General features: G+C 39.7%; 1 protein-coding gene and 1 pseudogene across 1 annotated transcript; one reads left to right on the plus strand and one right to left on the minus strand.

The window, feature by feature from the left end:
- Window positions 1-929: 929 nt before the first annotated feature.
- LOC133872826 (large ribosomal subunit protein bL17c-like) lies at window positions 930-2,003 on the minus strand (annotated as a pseudogene).
- A 3,607-nt stretch (window positions 2,004-5,610) lies between these two features.
- LOC133872825 (probable serine/threonine-protein kinase PBL8) lies at window positions 5,611-20,187 on the plus strand. The gene is made up of 6 exons (XM_062310444.1): window positions 5,611-5,948; window positions 6,249-6,613; window positions 6,754-6,889; window positions 17,329-17,465; window positions 17,591-17,714; window positions 19,253-20,187. The coding sequence occupies exons 1-6, from the start codon at window positions 5,897-5,899 to the stop codon at window positions 19,738-19,740; spliced, it is 1,302 nt and encodes a 433-aa protein (XP_062166428.1). The 5' UTR covers window positions 5,611-5,896; the 3' UTR covers window positions 19,741-20,187.
- Window positions 20,188-20,386: the final 199 nt, after the last annotated feature.

The raw sequence follows: 20,386 nt of genomic DNA on the forward strand, positions 1-20,386 counted from the left end.
CAGGAAAAAAAATAAATTAAAATAAACAAAGGTTGGCATCACGTACTGCTGTAGAAAAAAAAAATAGGAAAAGAAAGCAACAAGGAAAAGGACAAGTCAATGAAGTCATGCCTCTAGTCTCTAGGCCTGCTATGGTTGGCAAAAAAAAGAAAAAGAAAGGAACATGGGGAGGATGCTATAGCTGATCCAAAACGAAAACAAGAAAATAGACAAGGTAATATACCTGCAGACCTTCGTACGCACAGTGAAAGGAAGAGGTAGCTTGTGGACAATTTTTGTGGTGAGGGGAAAAGTATGATGGCTAATGGGTATATATATAAGGGTTAGGGTTTTATTTCATTCTCTTTTCTTTTATTCTTAGGGTTTACATGGAATGAGGGGTATTTTTAATATACTGAAAATAATATAATAATGATAATGGGTAAAATTTCGTAAATGTCTGAAATTTTTATTTAAAACAAATATTGTCTCTTTATAGATTTGAGAAAAATATCAAATTGTGAGGCCGTATTAAAAATTCGTTAAAAACAGCTTCTAAAATTTTCTTGGTCATTAATTAATCATTGATCAATATTTGAAGGAATTAATGAAATTTAAAATTTTGTTCTCTAAAAGAAAAAAAATAATTGTCCATGGTTATTGAAATTACCTAAATCTCCCTAAATGAATGCCGGGATCGTTACATAATATATATATATATATATATATATATATATTTCTCTCTACATTCTGTACTTTTCTTGAAATTAATCACGATGAAAATAAGCCAAACTGAGATGATTTTTTTCCGCTTCTTTGCAATTTTATTTTTTTTTAAAAAAACATTATTTTCTCTCAATGTCATGCAAAACACTAAAACACCAAAACTAACAACAAATATTAAAAAATAATAAAACTAAAAGTTTAACAAATACAAATTAAAGGCCAGGGTCTAAATATATAATATTTAGTACTTATCAATATGCGATGGACGCATTATCCCCTCGCATTGGGAGCGTTCTAATGATTCTTGTATAACCGCCATTTCTATCCCCATATTTGTCTGGAACATCCGCAAATAAGGCATGCACAATCTGTTTTTCGTAGATAAAGCCAAGAGCTTGTCTCCTCTTATGAAGAGAGCCTTCCTTAGCTAGTGTGATCATCTTGTCAACAAACTTCCTCATGGCACTTGCCCTTGCCCTAGTGGTTTTGATCCGACCATGTTTAAGGAGCTGAGTGGTGAGGCCTCGCAGGAGCACCCGTCGTTGGTCGGGAGACCTGTTAAGTTTGGGAACTTGCCTGCGCGCCATGTCTCATGGCTAAAAACCGGCACCCATTATCAAAAATGGTGAAATGATATATATTCATAACCTATGTACTCTGCGTGGTCCGCGAGGATCGGAGGCATATAAGTCGTTAAGAGCAAATTACATTTGTAACAAATGTTACTTCCACGAACGTGGAATGAGGGATGATCGAGCTGGTGGGTTTGGAGGGAATCGATGAACCTTGTCATTTTTCCTGGCAAAATAAAAATTTATAGCGTCAATGGGGAATTCCACATGAAGGAAAAATAGAAAAACAAAATTGAATACATGAAAAACTAAAACTGGGTTTTGCATATAGATCGAAGTCGGGTAATCCAACCTTTTATAAGCTACGAGAGAATACATATGCAAAAATCTAGATGGAAAAGGGAAGGTAGAGAAATGGAAGGAGATAACTTACCTGAGGAGCCAATTGAGAGTAGAGGATTTAGGGGAGAGAGACCTGTGTAAGGAACCTTAAGCTCCTAGGTTCTGGGACGACGGGAGAGGTTGAGAGATGATCGATGATGGTGGTGATCGATGATTGGAATGCAACAACCGGTATCTGAAAGGAAGGGTGAGTATGGGGAAACACTGCCACTGAAGGAAGTGTAGACCTTAGAGATGCCATGCTCCATCTATTGTCCACCACTACCGCCGTAGCCATTGCTAGTCTCACTTCTGGCTTCTGAGTTCTGAGTGTGTTATGTGGATAAGGGTATACATGAAGCAATGAGTGAAAGAACGACATCTTTGTTCTTGGGCCTTTTTTTTTTCCCTTGTCTTTTTCGAGTCGGAACAAGAACAATTAAGGCTTTTGTTGGGCCTCGTGCTCAACGGCGAGCTACGTTCAGGCTACCTTCAGGTTGGCCTTGTCAACTGATCCTCACCTCGACTTTAGCCCGCTTATTCAGTAGATAAATTCAGGAGAAAATGTAATATCAGTACATATGTTACACCGATTTGCAATAATAAGTTTTATTTGGTATAAAAATTTGTTGAGAGCTGCATGTAGTACGTAAATATAACAAATAGGTAATTACATTCAACTTGGGTCCAAATTTTTAGCTAAAATCATCAAATGTCACGTCAGCATCAATCAAAATATAACAAGTATAACCATCAATAGTACTCATATTCTATTGGGTATGCATGAGTTCTCATTAAAAAAACTTGCAAGATCTCCATCAATAGTACTCATATTCTATTGGGCTCATATCCCACGGGAGAATATAGGTCAAAGATGGGCTATAACCCATGAGTCATCTTCTTCCTTAAAAAAAGTCATAATAGCACAAGTGCAGTGCAAGCATGACATTATACAAGTGTTTAAGTGGTTTACATAAAGACCAATTTATTGCAATAATCCACTTGTCCATTGCTTATTTAAGTTTTCAATACACATTTCTCCAACCACGAATCAAGCTAATGAGTTGCGGGTTGGGAAAAAAAATTGTGATTTGGAAGGCATGGGACGTGGTCCAATAAGCTCTGTTGTCGGATCGTGACCACATATTGTGGCTAGACATGGTAAATAGATCATTGGAAATCTGTCAAAAAAGTGGTATGCACCAAGTTGAATAGTTAAATTTCAACTAAGTTTATCGAGCCTAACAAGTTACCCTCTCATATATTTTAAACTATATATTAATGCACATTAGTTTGTAAATTGCTTTCTCATCTACTTCCACACTTTAAGGGACAAAGATCGTACGTAATGAACTCTCAAAACTGTTTATTTGTTAAAGCAAATATTTTTTTCTCTCAGCTACCCATTAAAAACCCCATTGCCCAAAGTGAAAATACACTTTCCAAGGTAAAAATGATAAGTCTTTTCCCTCATTTCCTTTTGAATTGTTCACCCAACGTGATTGCCATCTACCCAATGTGAAAATGTGATATCTTATAACTCATTAATTTTCTTTTCCATGTCAATATCCTTTAAAGAGCAACACAACCCAATGTAACAGGGGCAACCACAACACAAAATCATCCATAATTAAACAAAAAGCATTTTGCTCATTCATATCATATATGAAAACTTTATTTCCTTTTCCAATTTTCTTTGCTGCTAGACTGATACTTTCCAATTAAGCATATATAGGGAATTGGTCAAAATACTCCAAGCAAGATAAAACATATATAGATCGAGGGAAAGAGAAGGAATTTTTCTTTCTTCTTCTTCTTTTTTTTTTTTTTTTTAATTTATTTATTTTTTATCTCACCATATTATTTATTCTCAATATTAATTTATACGATCAAATATGAAAAATAACACTTTATTTTTCCATCAATACATGACTCAACATTTGTCATATGCTCAATGACTGTCGATTTGAGATTATGTCGTTTACTATTGCAATAATATCACCCGATCACATCATGTCTCCATTGATCACTCAATCTTTGTTCATTAATTTTATGTGATTGGTTGGATTAATGTTACAATTATTTTCTTATTGTTAATATATACTACATGTCATTTGAACTTCTTTTCATTATTCTTCTTCTCGATCACTATCATTATTGATAAAAGTGATGATCGATTATTGTGAAAGTTATGATACTTACTCATAAAGTTATCGTCACCTTTACTGATAAAGTCACTATTATCCTTATAAAGTCATCACTATTATTATTTTCCAACAACCACGGAGCGGCTTAATTAGCACAATTGTTAGTAATTATTAGATTTTAATGGTTAATTTATTTATGACAATCGCTGGTAATTATAGGAATCTAGTTGCGGTGGCCTCAATGGAGCAATAGTTAATCCAAAAAAAATGGAGCAATTGACTCCGACTTGGCCAATATCTTTCAACCACGCCGGAAGGAAAGAAGGAAGTTGATAGAGTAGTACGTAGAATTGTAGAGGGTACACAGTAAATAGCGGGAGAAATGTGGAGGCGGTTCCGTGACAGAGTGGTCCCACAGCCACAGATTGTTGCAGCGAAGAGGAACTGGAGACAACTTTGTAGGCGATTTTTATATTTCTATTTATTTGGTATTTTTATTTTATTACTAGTATACTTTTTTTTTTCTTTTTTTTTTTTAAGGGAAAAGAGGAAATCTCATTAATCACTCTAGAGGGTAACAGATTACAATCAAACTGAGACAAAGCTCAGAAACCATCAAACTGAGACAAGCTCAGAACAACACAGGGACTAACATTATAGGTACCTCGTTACAGTTACAGTTACTCTAAAAATACAGATTATACCAACAATTGTTACGAATAAGCCTAGCCAACAGAAAGGTACCTCTGCGATAACATAGAAACTGCTACTTGCGCTATGGTGTCGGTCAAAACAATCTATGCACAAAGCAATGACTAGGAAAGATTGACACAGAGCAAAAGTTAAGTACAATATGAAAAAACAACAAAACCACCCAAACAGAAGCACCCGTCGGAGGAGCTGTCGTCAGCGTCGGCGCGTGTGGCACACGTGCCACCGTCGAGCCTCACCCTCCCAAGACCCGTAACACCCCAGCACACCGGAACCACCAAACACGCCAAACGGGACGGAGCGTAGCTCTCACGCGAAGCCGAGGAGAGAAAGCACTCGGGCACGTGAGAACCACGCGCCAGGCTCCGGTGATCATTTCGGCCGTTACGACGTGGCGGCAAGACCAGAAGGCGGCGGCGAACGAGGCTGGAGGGCGCGTGTCGACCTGAGAACGGCAGAATTTTGTAGATCTGGAACCAAAACCTTGCCGCCGAAGACACGAGCGGCGGAAGCATCCCCTGGGGCCTTCTTTCAAATAATTTCCTGTCATCCAACAAATAAGAAACGGAAAAACCACTGCACAAACCTCCCAAGTCCGCTAGGACTTGGAGGACCAAAACAGCCACTGCCAGATCTGAAACCGGGGGGACGAAAACCCATCGCCGGAACTAATCCGGGTGGAACAAAAACTCCCCAACAATAGAGACTGGGAACCTCAAACCTCCATTGAGAAAACCCAAGGAGGACCAAAAGATCCCTTAGTCCAGGAAGGCCAAAGGTACCAAAAAACTATGCCGGGGGAGGGGGAGGGGGAGGGGGGGGAGCGGCAACACTGACTTCGAAGGGGGAAGCTTTCTGCAGGATGGGGGAAGCAGACCACAGATTCTAGCTATCGACGTCTCTTATTTTATTTTATTTTTGAACAGCGACGTCTCTTATTATTTTACAAGAATGATGGGAAGTGGTTTGTCCCGCAAAAGTTGTTTGCTTTAGCTGTATGGGTTTACTAGTATACTTATTGGTGTATTCTCCCTCCCATATATAAATATGTATATTGATTCTTATTAATTTTTTCAAATTTACTAACTAAAAAGAAAGTCACGGTACACAGAGAGAGAGAGAGAGATTATTATAGAAAATAGCCATTTGCATTTGCCTGGGGAAAAATAAGGAAGAGGAGGAAAAGGCACTGAAGAATGAAACTCTGGTCTGGTCCATCAGAACAGCAAACACTCCCACTTCGAGCACTTACTCTTGCTGTACAATCAACGACTGTGTCCTCTTCTGTAGCCTTACTGCCACTGCCATTACTTGTAGCATCAGTGGTAATAAGTCAGCCGCTGCAGCTGCATTGCAATCACATCACAGAGCACAAAGAGGATGGGCAACTGCGGCACTCGGGAGGAATCTGCTGTCGTTTCCCATGCTCAAGGTTGCTTTTCTGCTTCGTCTGTTCTGTTCTATCTTCCCTTTCCTTGCTTTTTTCTTTTAATTACTGATTTTCCTCACAATTCCTCCTACCCCCCTCTTCAGTTCAGATCTAGGGCTTTGTTTTTCCCTCTTTCTTTCTCATACTCATTTTTCATAGCTCTTCCACTGTTAATTCTCTAAATTCCACTATAAGTTATTCAATTCAAGGGCATTTCAGCTGGAAGTTTTGTCTTAGCTCAAATGTGATGGATACAACTCTTTTTTTTTTTTTTTTTTTTGTTTCATCTTTAAATTTGAGCAGTTCAACAGCTCCACATGTTAAGTAAAAATGGCAACACCCCCGCTCACACTCCCGCCGACAAGGACAAGGACAAGGACAAGAAGCACAATCGGTCGGTGTCAGATCTGAGCGATCCTTCAACCCCTCGCAACTTTGAGGACTCCAGAAAGAATGCCCTCCTCTATACCCACGTGATTGCCTTCACATTATACGAGCTCGAGACTATCACCAAGAGCTTCCGCTCCGATTATATTCTCGGCGAAGGTGGCTTCGGCACCGTCTACAAGGGTTACATCGACGAGAATGTCAGGGTTGGCCTCAAATCCCTCCCTGTTGCCGTTAAGGTTCTCAACAAGGAGGGCCTTCAGGGGCACCGAGAGTGGCTTGTAATCTCTCTCTCTCTGTCCTCCCTTTTTGATTCATTTTTTTCCTATCATTCTTCTATTCTCTCCTCCACATTTATTTTCTTTATCTGTTTCCGTTTCGTCACGTATTTATATGTCTTCTCTGTATGATATTATAACAGACCGAAGTTAACTTTCTCGGCCAGCTGAGGCATCCAAATCTGGTTAAGTTGATTGGATATTGTTGCGAGGATGACCACAGGTTACTCGTTTACGAATTCATGTTCCGCGGCAGCCTTGAGAATCACCTCTTTCGAAGTATGCACATCTTTATCTTATTATTAGTTTTAGCACTCTCCCCCCCCCCCCCATTCTGCGGAGTTCTATTTATTTCTATACCGATCTTGTTGGCATTGTGATTAGCTGTTAAAGGATTGATAACTTGATCAAAGCAGTGTTCCTGCAACCACCAGAAAACTGGTTCTGCGCCCATAATTCTTACTCTCCGTAGTCTTTTTGGAAATCTCAATTTTCCCCTTCCATTGGAGAGATGTTTACAGCCCTAGGAATTTTACTTTTCTTTTGCCACATTTTTTTTTCTTTGGGGTTCTTCTTGACCAAGTAAGAACTCGCAAATGTAACATTCAGGTGTGATAGCTACTTCTTTTTATGACGGCAATGTCAATGTAGCCATAGTATTGCATGCTTCTATGCACTGAACCTTATGGACGCCTGCTCTTGGAGGATGAGGTGCATCGTAAGAAGCTAACATAAGATGGTTGAGAGCTGCAATTTGAGAGGAGAGTGAGGTAATTTTGGGGGGAGGGAAGGGTAATTGGTAGATATCTGCTTCCCCTTCTGTATGAGTCTTAATGATGTCACACGATATTCGTCCACTAAGAGTTTTAGATCCCAAAGTACTGTTCTACCTCTGGAACACTGTTCGTTCCACCCTTTCTTTTTGCTTTAGTGAAATGTTTATAGTAGTTTAGGATGACATAGCTAATGAAAATCTGTCATGTTTTATCATCCAGTAATTGGGAATCATTTGAACCACGGTTCCTTGTGGTCCATGAGAGGTCTGATCCCGATTTTCAAAGGGATGAGCAATATTTGTTTTGGAAGGAAGAGAGGAGAGTTGTTAATTTTTTTTAATGAAAAAAGAAAATATTATTTTTTTAAAGAATATTATTATTTTTTTCTGAGCAGGATATAATTATTATTATTAGTAATAATAGTATTCTCACTATTCTCACTCTTATTGTTGTTCTTTTTAAAAGAGCTCTTCATCTAGAACCAGCCCTTGAAAACCAAGTGGTGGTTATGGGGTTAGGTTGGATAATAAGGTTTTACTCACCCATTTTCTCCTGGCCTAAGAGCGGGTCTTTGTTGACGGAATATAGCCTTTTCCAGTTTCAATTGAATCAAGCAAGATAGGCACAACAATGTTTCTTGGCTTTCAGTTGAGAAGGCATTGGACCAGATCAATTCTTTTGCCCATTCCTAGTTTTTTTTTTTTAATGTTTTTATTGAGCTCTGTATTCATTTTATTGGGGTTTTTGTAGGGGCCCCCCACCCCCTTCTCTTGTATATTTTTTTAGCTTTAATGAATTTTATCTTGCCCATAAAAAAAAGAAAAGAAAGAAAGATAGGCATAACAATGAACAATACAAGATAAAGCATGACTAAATAAAGTGAAAAAAAACAAGTCAAAAGAATAATGCCTTTGTTGGATTTTGGGCTTGACCTTGAAAAAAGGATATTAAGGTGTCTCACTTGACTGAGAATCAGATCTCCATGTGATTCATGGGTTGAACTATATTAATGGCTCAAAAAATTTTAATTTTCAGAGGAAGATTCTAACTCCTAAACCTGAAAGGCTTGTATGATCCTTCAGGCTCCAGACTGTGGTTCTAGGTCTTGGACCAGTGAGACTATGGAGCTACCAATCAATAAGTGTGAAAGATTGATTTTTGACTTCTCTAAGCCAATAAGAACTTGGGGGAATTTGTGCATTTGGTCAAAAGAGTCCAATTTTGTTCTGGGGGCTCCTACCAAAATTTCCATATTTGGTCGCAAAGTCAAGAACTCCTTTAACCATAATTAAGTGGTTTAAAATGGGGTTTCGACAATGAGCATAAGTACTCAGTATAGGAATTTATGATATGTAGGTAAAACTGCATACTTCAATCGTATGGCAGTGTTAGAATATATAGAGAATAGATCATCTAGGTTACACTAGATATCTTTTACATGAAGAGTTCTAGTACTGATAACTATCTATTTTATCACAAGACTAAAGAGGCCTAGACTAATAGAATATAACTAAAGATTATCCATAGAGGAAGATCTTGATCTAACTCTTAACACTTTACACTTATCATTATCGGATAACAAATCTTGATCTAGATCTAACTCTAACACTATACACTTATCATTATCGGATAACAAGTCTAATCCAATACGCCCCCTCAAACTCGACGTGGGAGGATGAACGTTGAGGTTGAATCGGAACATGATGAACCGGGCAGCAACAAGTGGCTTCATGAGGATATCGGCCAATTGATCTTTTCCAGAGACGAAGCATACTTTAAGGAGCCTTTTAGCGACCATATCTCGGACAAAATGATAGTCAATCTCTATATGCTTTATGCGAGCATGATAGATAGGATTTGAAGTGAGATATGTGGCGCCAATGTTATCACAATACAAAATTGGTGGTTCTGGAGATATTACATCAAGTTCACGAAGAACTGTTTGGATCCAAGTTAACTTTGCAGCTGTATTCGCAATGGCCTTGTACCCAGATTCGGTACTAGATCGGGACACCGTGGGTTGTTTCTTGGAGCTCCAAGATAAGATGTTTTTACCAAGTAGGACACAATATCTGGAAGTAGAGCGCCGGTCATCAGGACAACTAGCCCAATCGGACAAAGCAGTAAGATGCTTTGTAGAATTCTTTGAAATGCAGAAGGTATGTGAAATTGTGGACTTTAAGTACCGAAGGATACGTTTTACTGCCGACCAGTGAGTGTCCCTAGGATCTTGTATAAACTATGATACTTTATTGACTGCAAAGGCAATGTCAGGCCGAGTAAGGGAGAGATTTTGAAGAGATCCCACCGTGCTTCAATATTGAGTAGAGTCTGTAATAGTAGAACCATCAAAACGGCTGAGAGTAGTGGAAGCCGACATAGGAGTAGCTTTGGCTTTGCAAGCTGCATGTTTGTCTTGGTGAGGAGATCATGAATATACCTCTGTTGGGAAAGATGAAGATCATCATTGTGCCATGTAGCTTCAACTCCAAGAAAAAAATGAAGAGGTCCAAGATCCTTAAGGGCAAAGGATTCGTGAAGGTCACTGATGAGCTGAGAGATGGATGTTGGATGGGAGCTTGTGATTATGATGTCATCGACATATATTAGGACAAAGACAGTGATGTCGTGAGCTTTGTATATAAACAGAGACGAGTCTGATTTGGAGCTAGTAAACTTAAGATCAAGTAGTCGAGTACTTGGGCGCGAAAACCAGGCGCGGGGGCCTGTTTTAAGCCACATAAGGCTTTGCGAAGCTTGCAAACAGCTGCTGGATATTGAGGATGCTGAAATCCAGGAGGTTGAGTCATATACACAGTTTCTTGAAGGTGACTATGAAGAAATGCGTTGCTAACATCCACTTGCCGAATGTCCCAACCTGCAAAGACAGCAATGGAAAGCACAATACGAATAGTAATAGGTTTGACCACTGGACTATAAGTTTCAGCAAAGTTAATTCCAGGTTGTTGGTGAAACCCTTTCGCCACCAAACAAGCCTTGTATCGTTATATTTCGCCATTAGCTTTTCTTTTAATTCTGAAAACCCATTTGGAGCCGACAATATTCATTGAGGGTAAAGATGGAACTAGAGACCATGTTCCATTTTTTAGGAGAGCATCAAATTCAGCATTCATTGCTGCACACCAGGCCGAATGTTTGCTGGCTTGAGAGAAACAAATAGGTTCTTCGTTGGAAGCAATGGAAGCCGTGAGAGCTTGAGGAGGGTACCTCACCCTTCCATCAGTGAACTTGGATGGCTTGAAGATCATTTTTTGTGACCGAGTGGTTATGTCATGGACTCGGGTTGGAGGAATTTGCAAGGGGGCAGAAGAGGCTAGCTCGGATTGAGAAGGTGAGGGCAGTGTGTTTACTGTAGGTGAAGGTGATGGAGAAAGTGGTGTGTTTGGAAAAGTTAGCAGAGGTGGATTTGAACATGAGGCAGGAGATTGAGGAGTTAAGGAGCGTATAATGGGAATAGAGATCGAGGAAGGTGTTATAGGAACAATAGATGTTGTAGTGGGAGTAGGAGTTGAAAAGGGGAAGTTGTTTTCATTGAAGACAACATGTCTTGCATTATAGACTTGATCGAAGGGAAGATGAAGGCATTTATAGCCAAGATTTTGTTTGCTATATCCAATAAACACACAGGAGAAAGATCGAAAGGAGAGTTTAGAAGAGTTATAAGGTCGAAGAAAGGGCCAGCATTCACATCCAAATATTTTAAGGAATTTATAGTCAGGAGGAGTGTGAAAGAGAGACTCAAAGGGAGATTTTCGGTTGGTTACTTTAGATGGGAGACGATTTATGAGATAAGTAGCTGTTTCAAAAGCTGAATCCCAAAAGGCTAAGAGGAACATTTGCAGTGGCAAGAAGGGATAGGCCGGTTTCAACTATGTGGTGATGTTTTCTTTCAACAGTTCCCATTTGATGATGGGTGTGTGGATAGCTTAATCTATTAGAGGTGCCCATGGAATTAAGGGCAGATTGAAGTGGGCGAAATTCACCACCATTATCACTTTGGACAGATTTTATTTTAGTATTGAAGAATGTTTCAACAAGGTGTTTGAAACGAAGAAAAGTTGAACACACTTCAAATTTAGTTGCAAGAGGAAAGAGCCAAGTGTATTTGCTAAAATCATCAACCACACTTAAATAGAAATGATTGTTGTTTACAGAATTTACAGAGGCATGGCCCCATACATCAAGAAACAACAATTGAAGGGGAGAATTTGAAATAGAAGGTGAATAACTGAAATGAAATCGGTGACTTTTGCCCTGTTGACATGGAGAGCAGACGGAGGAGGACTTTGATGAAGACACGGGCAATTTATTTGACTGGACAACTTCGTTGACAATTGGAGAGGCAGGATGACCAAGCCTTAGATGCCACTAATTCAGGGAGACTTTTTCACCAAGGAAGGCAGCAGGTGACTGGGAAGAAGAAGCAACAAGGGATGGCCATGGATAGAGGCCGAGCTTACTCGGGCCTTGAAGGAGCGGCTAACGAGTTCGAAGATCCTTAACACAGAAAAAGGTAGGGTGAAACTCAATGAAAACATGGTTATCACGTGTGAATTGATTTACGGATATAAGATTTTTTTGTATTTGAGGAACATGAAAAAGAGAATAAATGAAAATTACGTGAGGGAGTGGGTAAGAGTCCACGACTAGAATTTGAAATATGCAAACCTTGTCCATTGCCCACTCGGATCTGATCAGTGCCGTTGTAATTCTCAGCATGCATATTGAGGTTCGCCAGCTCATTTGTGAGATGGACATTAGATCCGGTGTCATGATACCATTGAGAGTCAGATGCATTAGGGAGGGAAGCCAAGTTTGCATTCAGAGGAGAGCTTTCAGATTGGTATCCTTGTTCAAACCGGAACCAGCAAGTGGCAGTCGTGTGGCCTAGCTTGTGACAAACTTGACATGTAGGGCGTTGGGACGGACCAAAAAAGGAATATTGATGAGGTGGTCCTCGACCACAGCCACGCCCCCTGCCACGAGAGAAATTTGTGTTGCGGTAGCCCGTATTGGAGCCCCGATTGTTCCTTGGATAGCTGGGACTTTGACGTTGAGCAGTGTTGGTAGTAGAGATGTTGATTTCAAGAGTTGTTTTGTGAGTCTCCAGACGCAGTTCATATGATAACATGTAGCCATAAAGATCAGTAAGAGAGATAGAATCTTGCCTTGTTGTGACAGAGGTAACAAGGGGGTCATAATCAGCACCCAGTTTGGCAAGGATGTTTGAGATTAATTCGGAATCTTCGACGGGCTTACCAATGGCAGCCAAGAGGTTTGCAATTTCCTATGCTTTTTGGAAATAAGCAGAGACAGTTTGAGCATCTTTCTTCAAATTTGATAGTTGTTGCTTGAGTTGGAGGATCCGGGATTGGGACTGCACAGCAAATAGAGTTTCGAGAGTGACCCAGACTTCCCGAGATGTTGTAAGACCAATAACATGGGGCAATTTTTCCACTGAGAGCGTGGAGATGATGGCGTTGAAGATAATGCGATCTTGATGATACCATGGAGAATGATTGGGATTGAGGATGAGGAGACCAGAGGTTCGGTCAGGGATGAGTTTTGGAGGCTGAGGGAAGGTGCCATCAACATAACCGAAGAGGTTGTGGCCTTCGAGAAACGGAACCATGAGAAATTGCTATAGGATGTAATTATCTTGGGTTAGCTTTTCAAAGACGTGATGGTGCACATTCTGAATGGGAATATGAGAAATAATTGGGATGGAGATAGGAATTGGGTTTGAGGTGGTAGTAGAATCGGTTTCAGAGGTGGGAGCAGCTATAGACGTTAGTCTTGACTGGTTCTGATACCACATAGGAATTTATGATATGTAGGTAAAACTGCATACTTCAATCGTATGGCAGTGTTAGAATATATAGAGAATAGATCATCTAGGTTACACTAGATATCTTTTACATGAAGAGTTCTAGTACTGATAACTATCTATTTTGTCACAAGACTAAAGAGACCTAAACTAATATAACAAGTCTAAAGATTATCCATAGAGGAAGAATCTTGATCTAACTCTAACACTTTACACTTATCATTATCGGATAACAAATCTTGATCTAACTCTAACACTTTACACTTATCATTATCGGATAACAAGTCTGTTGGTACAATTTTCGGTATGGTGTGAATTTGCACGTTCTTTAGATGTTCTTCACGCTTCTCAATAATCCTGCAAAACAACAAAAACTAGGGACCCTTCCGGGGATCCCGCTCCGATGCTTAAATTAACTTTCGTGAGAAAATAATGTTCTATGCATAAAATACTGAGTCTTCGTTTATACCTGGGGTATGGGCCTATTTATAGGCAAAGAGGTGGAGTCCAACCTGAATTAGGATTCCTGCTCCTTGTTGATCTAAAACTGGTGTCAGAGTTCTAATTGGACTTTGATATTTTATTAGACTTCTAATCTGATATCTTATTAGACTTCTGATCTGATCATTCTTCTTATCTGATTGGACCAAGAGTCCTATCCCAATTCTCTGATTTCTCTGATTTTTCTGGAGTAGTTGCTAAACGTCTATCTCCTCCTTGGATCGGGTTGAGTGGAATTTATCCCCAACAGTTACCCCCCAATTCCCTTATCCGAAGCTTGCTTGAATAATGAGAATTCTATGTCTAAGGAAACCCGAGCTTTGTCTCCTTCTGAAAACCTGCTAATCTGCAAAACCTGAGGGCTAAATCTTACCTCCCATTACTTTCTTGTTTTTCTTTAGGGTTTTCTCCCTGTCTCTTGGAATGGCTAACTCCTGAAAACCTGCAAAATCCGAGGGTTAAATCCGACCCCCTGGCTCTCTTTCTTTCTTTCTCTCGGCAAGGATTGATCCGAGATGCTTTCTTGTTACTCTCGGCAAGGACCGATCCGAGAGTTTTCTTCTTGCTCTCGGCTAGGACTGATCCGAGAGATTTCTTCTTTCTCTTGGCTAGGACTGATCCGAGAGTTTTCTTCTTGCTCTCGGCTAGGACTGACCCGAGAGATTTCTTCTTTCTCTCGGCTATGACTGATCCGAGAGGTTTTCTTCTTACTCTCGGCTAGGACTGATCCGAGAGTTTTTCTTCTTACTCTCGGCTAGGACTGATTCGAGAGATTTCTTCTTTCTTTGGGCTAGGACTGATCCAAGAGGTTTCTTCTTTCTCTCGGCTAGGAATGATCCGAGAGGCCTCACCTTGCTCTCGGCTAGGACTGATTCGAGAGGCTTTGCTTCTTGCTCTCGGCTAGGACTGATTCGAGAGTTTTCTTCTTGCTCTCGGCTAGAACTGATTCGAGAGTTTTCTTCTTGCTCTCGGCTATGACTGATCCGAGAGGCTTCCTTCTTGATCTCAGCTAGGACTGATCCAAGAGTTTTCTTCTTGTTCTCGGTTAGGACTGATCCGAAATGCTTCTTCTTTCTCTCGGCTAGGACTGATCCGAGAGGTTTCTTCTTTCTCTCGGCTAGGACTAATTCAAGAGGTTTTCTTCTTACTCTCGGCTAGGATTGATCCGAGAGTTTTCTTCTTGCTCTCGGCTAGAACTAATCCGAGAGGCTTTACCTACAAAAGAAGCGACATCAACGGGTTCCCGGTCCCTAGACCGGGAACACTCCGATACTTAAGTCAGCTCTATTCTTTTATTCTGAAAATACTTATTCCCAAAATTTGGGGAATTTTCTGTCTTTTTTATTATAACTAGTCTGAGTTAAAAATAAAAGTCTAGTTCTTTGCAAACATAAATGCTAAAAATAAAAGTCTAGCCTAAAATTCCCGAGAGTCCTTTCTACATGATCACGGGCAGATTCTGCTGTTGCTTCGGCTCTCTATGCCGTGGGCTTCTACTTCCTCGGTCCTCTCTTCTTTCTATGTTATCTCGGGGATCATTCTCCTGATGCCTCTTATCTAGCTGAGGACGGTCTCAGGGATAGTAATCCCGTGGCTGCTGATCTCGGGGCTGATAGTCTCGATGATTCCGAGGCCTGTTATTTCTTGGCTGGTTCCGTTGCTCTCCCAAGAACCGAACCAGCTTGCCATTCTTTATGAATTCTTCTATTAACAACCTTAGGGTTACGCACACCTCGGTGTAATGACCTACTTGTTTGTAAAAATCACAATACTTGCCTGCATTCCTGTAAGGAGGATTACCTTGTATCTTTTGTGGTTCCCGAAATGCCAGGTCTTTTTTTATCTCCATAAGGTCTTCTGATATCTCGGCATTAAGAGGTGTAAAGTTGTAATCTTTAAACTTCTTTACCAGCCTTTGCTCTTCCCCATCGGCTTTTCTGAATTCTTTCATTTTCTTTTTCGGGGCTGTCTTTCGGGGTAGCCTAGAACTGGTCATAGACTTCAACGTCTCTTTCTGATTGATGAATTTTTTTACCTTATCCATCAGGCCCTGCAAGGTACTCGGTTGCCTCTGGACCAACTTCTTCATCAAAGGCTTTCTGGGTGAAATTCCCTGATAAATGGCAGCAAAGATCATGTCCCCGGTCTCCTGCGTAACAATTCTGCATTTAAGGCTTCAATCTAAGCTTCTAACGCTGCTATGCGATCCTGTTCTCCACCGAGCGGTGGAGGCTGTGGATTATTCTGAATAATCGGTTCCAGTGCTATCGGTTGGTCTGGCTTCCGGAACGTGTGTTCATCACCATGCTGGATCTTCTTTTTCTTTTATAAGGAACGAATAATCGCTTCCCACAGACGACGTCAAACTGTTGGTACAGTTTCCGATATGGTGTGAATTTGCACGTTCTTTTGATGTTCTTCATGCTTCTCAATAATCCTGCAAAACAACAAAAACTAGGGACCCTTCCGAGGATCCTGCTCCAATGCTTAAATTAACTTATGTGAGAAAATAATGTTTTATGCATAAAATACTGAGTCTTCATTTATACCTGGGGTATGGGCCTATTTATAGACAAAGAGGTAAAGTCCAACCTAAATTAGGATTCCTGCTCCTTGTTGATCTAGAACTGGTATCAGAGTTCTAATTGGACTTTGATCTTTTATTAGACTTCTAATCTGATATTTTATTAGACTTCTGATCTGATCATTCTTCTTATTTGATTGGACCAAGAGTCCTATCCCAATTCTTTGATTTCTCTTGAGTAGTTGCTAAACGTCTATCTCCTCCTTGGATTGGATTGAGTGGAATTTATCCCCAACAAAGTCTAATCCAATACTCAAAAAGGTGGGGAGCAGGTTCACAGCTTAAGGGGTTGGTACAACCTCCACCACTCAACTTAATCTCTAGAACACATAATCAAGCCCTCAACATTTTCAAAGATGATACTGAACTGAACCATCGTCTCTGTGTTTTACTTGTTTCCTTGTGCATCTAGTTAGCTATCCTAAGTCCCTTGTGAAGAGCGTTAGATATTTGCCAGTTGAACTTCCCTTCCCATGTAATAGGGTTTAGCAACCCTTGGATGCTACATCTTATGGGAACTTATGCAAAGTTTGATGACCACATGAGAGTTATCCTCATTTTCTTCTTGATCTTTGTGAAATATATGAAATAGATAGTTTAAGAGAGCATCAAAACCAAACCAGTAGAATCTAATATGCAAAATTTTAAGGGATCAAACTACAGAAGATATGTCAAATAATTTTTTTGTGCACTTCTATTTGTGACACTTGCTGATGTTTGGTGACAAAATCATATGATATTTGTGCAAATAGTTTCTTGCTGTGTCAATTTTGCCTGGTTTGGTCCACAAGACGCTTGAGACACCCTTAATGAAATCATATTACACAATAATTTATGAAATTGTGAGTAATCTAATTTCTGTGCTTTTGATGATTTATTGGGGGAAAGGCATTGCTAATCAAAATTTGTCATTTATATTTCTGACATCATTTAAAGCTATGACATTCTACTTAGTTTTGGCAATGTTTTTGTTAACTCAAGTTGATATGACTTTTGCTGAGGCCTTCAGAGGCGGCTGTTCCATTATCGTGGGCCACAAGAATGATGATTGCTCTTGGAGCTGCCAAAGGCCTTGCTTTTCTTCATAATGCTGAAAGGCCTGTTATCTACAGGGACTTCAAAACCTCTAATATACTATTGGACTCTGTAAGTGGTGTCTGCCCCTACCTTCCTCCTCCTAACTGGTGTTTTTTTAAACCTCTTCTGACCACCCTTCTTGGTAGGGGGATGATTTGTTTATATTCATCTGCTGGTTGCCTATGATTCTGCAGGATTATACTGCAAAGCTTTCTGATTTTGGGCTTGCTAAAGCTGGACCACAAGGTGATGAAACCCATGTATCAACTCGAGTAATGGGTACCTATGGTTATGCTGCCCCTGAATATGTGATGACGGGTACAGTTTCCTTATATCTAAAAAATGCTTGACTTATCAAGAACTACATTGACGATAGGAAGATAGAAAAAAAAAAAATTCATAATTAAAAATGGACAGAGTTTTACTCCAAAGAAATATTTGTCCATTAAAAATGTAATCTACTGGGAATTGAATTTGGGTCTTTATCTTGTAAGAGGTCCCTGTTTCCTTAGTGATCACGGATACAGAGGTACGAGCCTATTGAACAGATCTTGTACAAATAAGGTCGTACTTGTTAGAGGTCCCTCATTGCTAATATAAGTCTCCAAGTGGATCTGACCTTGTTCAAATTTCTCTTACTCATCAAAAAAAAAAATGGGTTTAATTTGGAAATTTGAATTTTTAGAGATCAAGATACCTGACAGATGCATTCAATCGAAAATCTTTGGGTCTTCGGCTACTATGTTCACTAACCAGAGAAAAATCATTGTGGTTTTAATTATGGGGGATTGATGTTAAGACATGGTGGTGTATTTTATTGTCACATATATGGGTTATTGGAATTGTTTGGTGGATGGGAATGTGCTGAGGATGTTATGTGGCCATTAGTTGCACTGTCTTGTTTTGTAAAAAAATTTGTATGCAGGTTTTGGGAAATTCTACATTTACCGTAGCTATCATGTCCGTTTAGGGTTTGGGGCATGGTATTTTGCTACACAAAGTCTAAAAGCTAACTGACAGAGGATTTGGATTGGGGTGGGTGGTAGGTGCCATCTTGGTAGTACTCTCTGAAAGGTCCTCTACCATATTCTTAACCAAAATCGTCTTTTGCTTCCTATTATAGAAGTATGTTCATATTTATTGCTGGACAGAATGACAAAGTATGAAGTAGTAAGGTATAATAAAATACTTTGTGCATGGATGTCAGAACGCATAATTTCGCAAACTAGTCTGAGGTTAGGACTAGTTGATGGAATGAGAGGTGTTGGTCTTATACAAGGTATTTGGCGTTTACACTGAGTGGAAGTTGAGCATGAATTTTACTTGATTGGGAAACTTCAATATGTGTTGATCATTACTCAAATCCTCTAACAATAATATCCAACAATAAGTTTTTTTTTTTTTTTGACAAGTAAAAATGTTAATAATAAACAATAAGTAGGGAATACAAGTAAGACACAACAAATATGAGAGGTGCTTTCCTTGTTGAGCATTTTGTTTTCCTCTAGTTTTTGCTTCTTTTTTTTCTTTTTCGTTTTTTGTGTTGATCATTGCTCAAAACCCTAAAAGCTGCCATATTTGAAACCTTTAAAACAATAATAGCTCCAAACTCCTTCACAAACTGCATTTATATTGTTAACACGACAAGTGACTTGTAAATGTAGAACTCAGTTGTATTGGTTGCCCTTTTATCTTTGTTCTGCTTACCATTGTGTCAAATCATTGCAGATATTTTTAATTTTATTGCTTTAGTGAATGACGAAAGCTATGTGGATGTGTCTAGATTTCATGTATCCTATACTTCAGGAGTACCAATTTATGTGTGCTTGTTTTTCTGGTGTACATGAAATGAGTAGGGCACCTGACTGCCAGGAGTGATGTGTACAGCTTCGGAGTTGTTCTTCTGGAGCTTTTGACAGGAAGAAAGTCTGTTGATAAGACGAGACCAAGCAAGGAGCAGAACTTGGTAGATTGGGCACGGCCAAAACTGAATGACAAGAGGAAGTTGCTGCAAATAATCGACTCTAGATTGGAAAATCAGTACTCGGTAAGAGCAGCACAGAAAGCCTGCAGCTTGGCTTACTATTGTTTGAGCCAGAATCCCAAAGCAAGGCCCTTAATGAGTGACGTAGTTGAAACTTTGGAACCTCTACAAAGTTGTAGTGATGGTGTGAAGGAAGTATCATCATCGTCAACTACTGGTGGTGGTCAATTTGCGATGGCTGGAATGCCAAATTACAGAATGCATCACAGGTTTGCCAACAACGTTGGTCCAGGTGCCAGTTGTCGATCTCCCAACCCAAATTGTTCTCCTGGCGGCCCTTCAGCATGCAGGGTTAGGTGAGAGGCATATCACCCAACTGTATGCTTGTTTGGTGTGTTTTTCCCCCCACTCCCCCCTTGACATGACAAAATTCTCTTGTTTGCCACGTTGTATCTCATGTACATGGTATCCTGGTGATCCCAAGCCTTTGTCGATGATTTTTCTCCGGCTTGGTGCTTCTAGCAATGTGAAAAGCTTATTCTACCATGCGAACATAAATTACAGATTCGTGAGGTGATGCCGTCTCGATCACATCTGCATCATCATCAAGATTATTGTTTGCTTGTATCAATGTTCTGGGTCTATTTGCTTACCAAATGGGAATTGCCATGTGAAAAGCTATTTCACCATTGCTAATTACAGTTCGCAAGTTTGTTGAATATGATGCTCGAATTCTAGTTAAAACCTTTGTGGAATTGCTTTTAAGAGGCATCCCCAACAATTATCTAAGCATTGTTTCAAGAATAAGTTTATATTTTGTTTAGTATAGATTATAGGTTTGACTCTAATAATAACATTAGGATCCTTTAGTTTTAAACTATAAAATCGAGGGTTTCTTCACCATCGTTTTAAAGGGTCTTCAGTACAAAAAAGATTCAAAAATTTTGTAGATCCAACGAGATGAATCTAGTTTTTATCGTTATTATATTGTGAGCTCAGTCCCCGA

Source organism: Alnus glutinosa, chromosome 7 (assembly GCF_958979055.1).
Source record: "Alnus glutinosa chromosome 7, dhAlnGlut1.1, whole genome shotgun sequence".
Taxonomy (NCBI): domain Eukaryota; kingdom Viridiplantae; phylum Streptophyta; class Magnoliopsida; order Fagales; family Betulaceae; genus Alnus; species Alnus glutinosa.

What these genes read in the sequence shown, in the direction of transcription:
- LOC133872825 (XM_062310444.1), top strand. Translation starts at nt 5,897, where the DNA reads ATGGGCAACTGCGGCACTCGGGAGGAATCTGCTGTCGTTTCCCATGCT. An exon ending in TGAGAATCACCTCTTTCGAA is followed by an intron (nt 6,890 to 17,328) that starts GTATGCACATCT and finishes TGAGGCCTTCAG; the next exon opens with AGGCGGCTGTTCCATTATCG. An exon ending in CTAATATACTATTGGACTCT is followed by an intron (nt 17,466 to 17,590) that starts GTAAGTGGTGTC and finishes ATGATTCTGCAG; the next exon opens with GATTATACTGCAAAGCTTTC.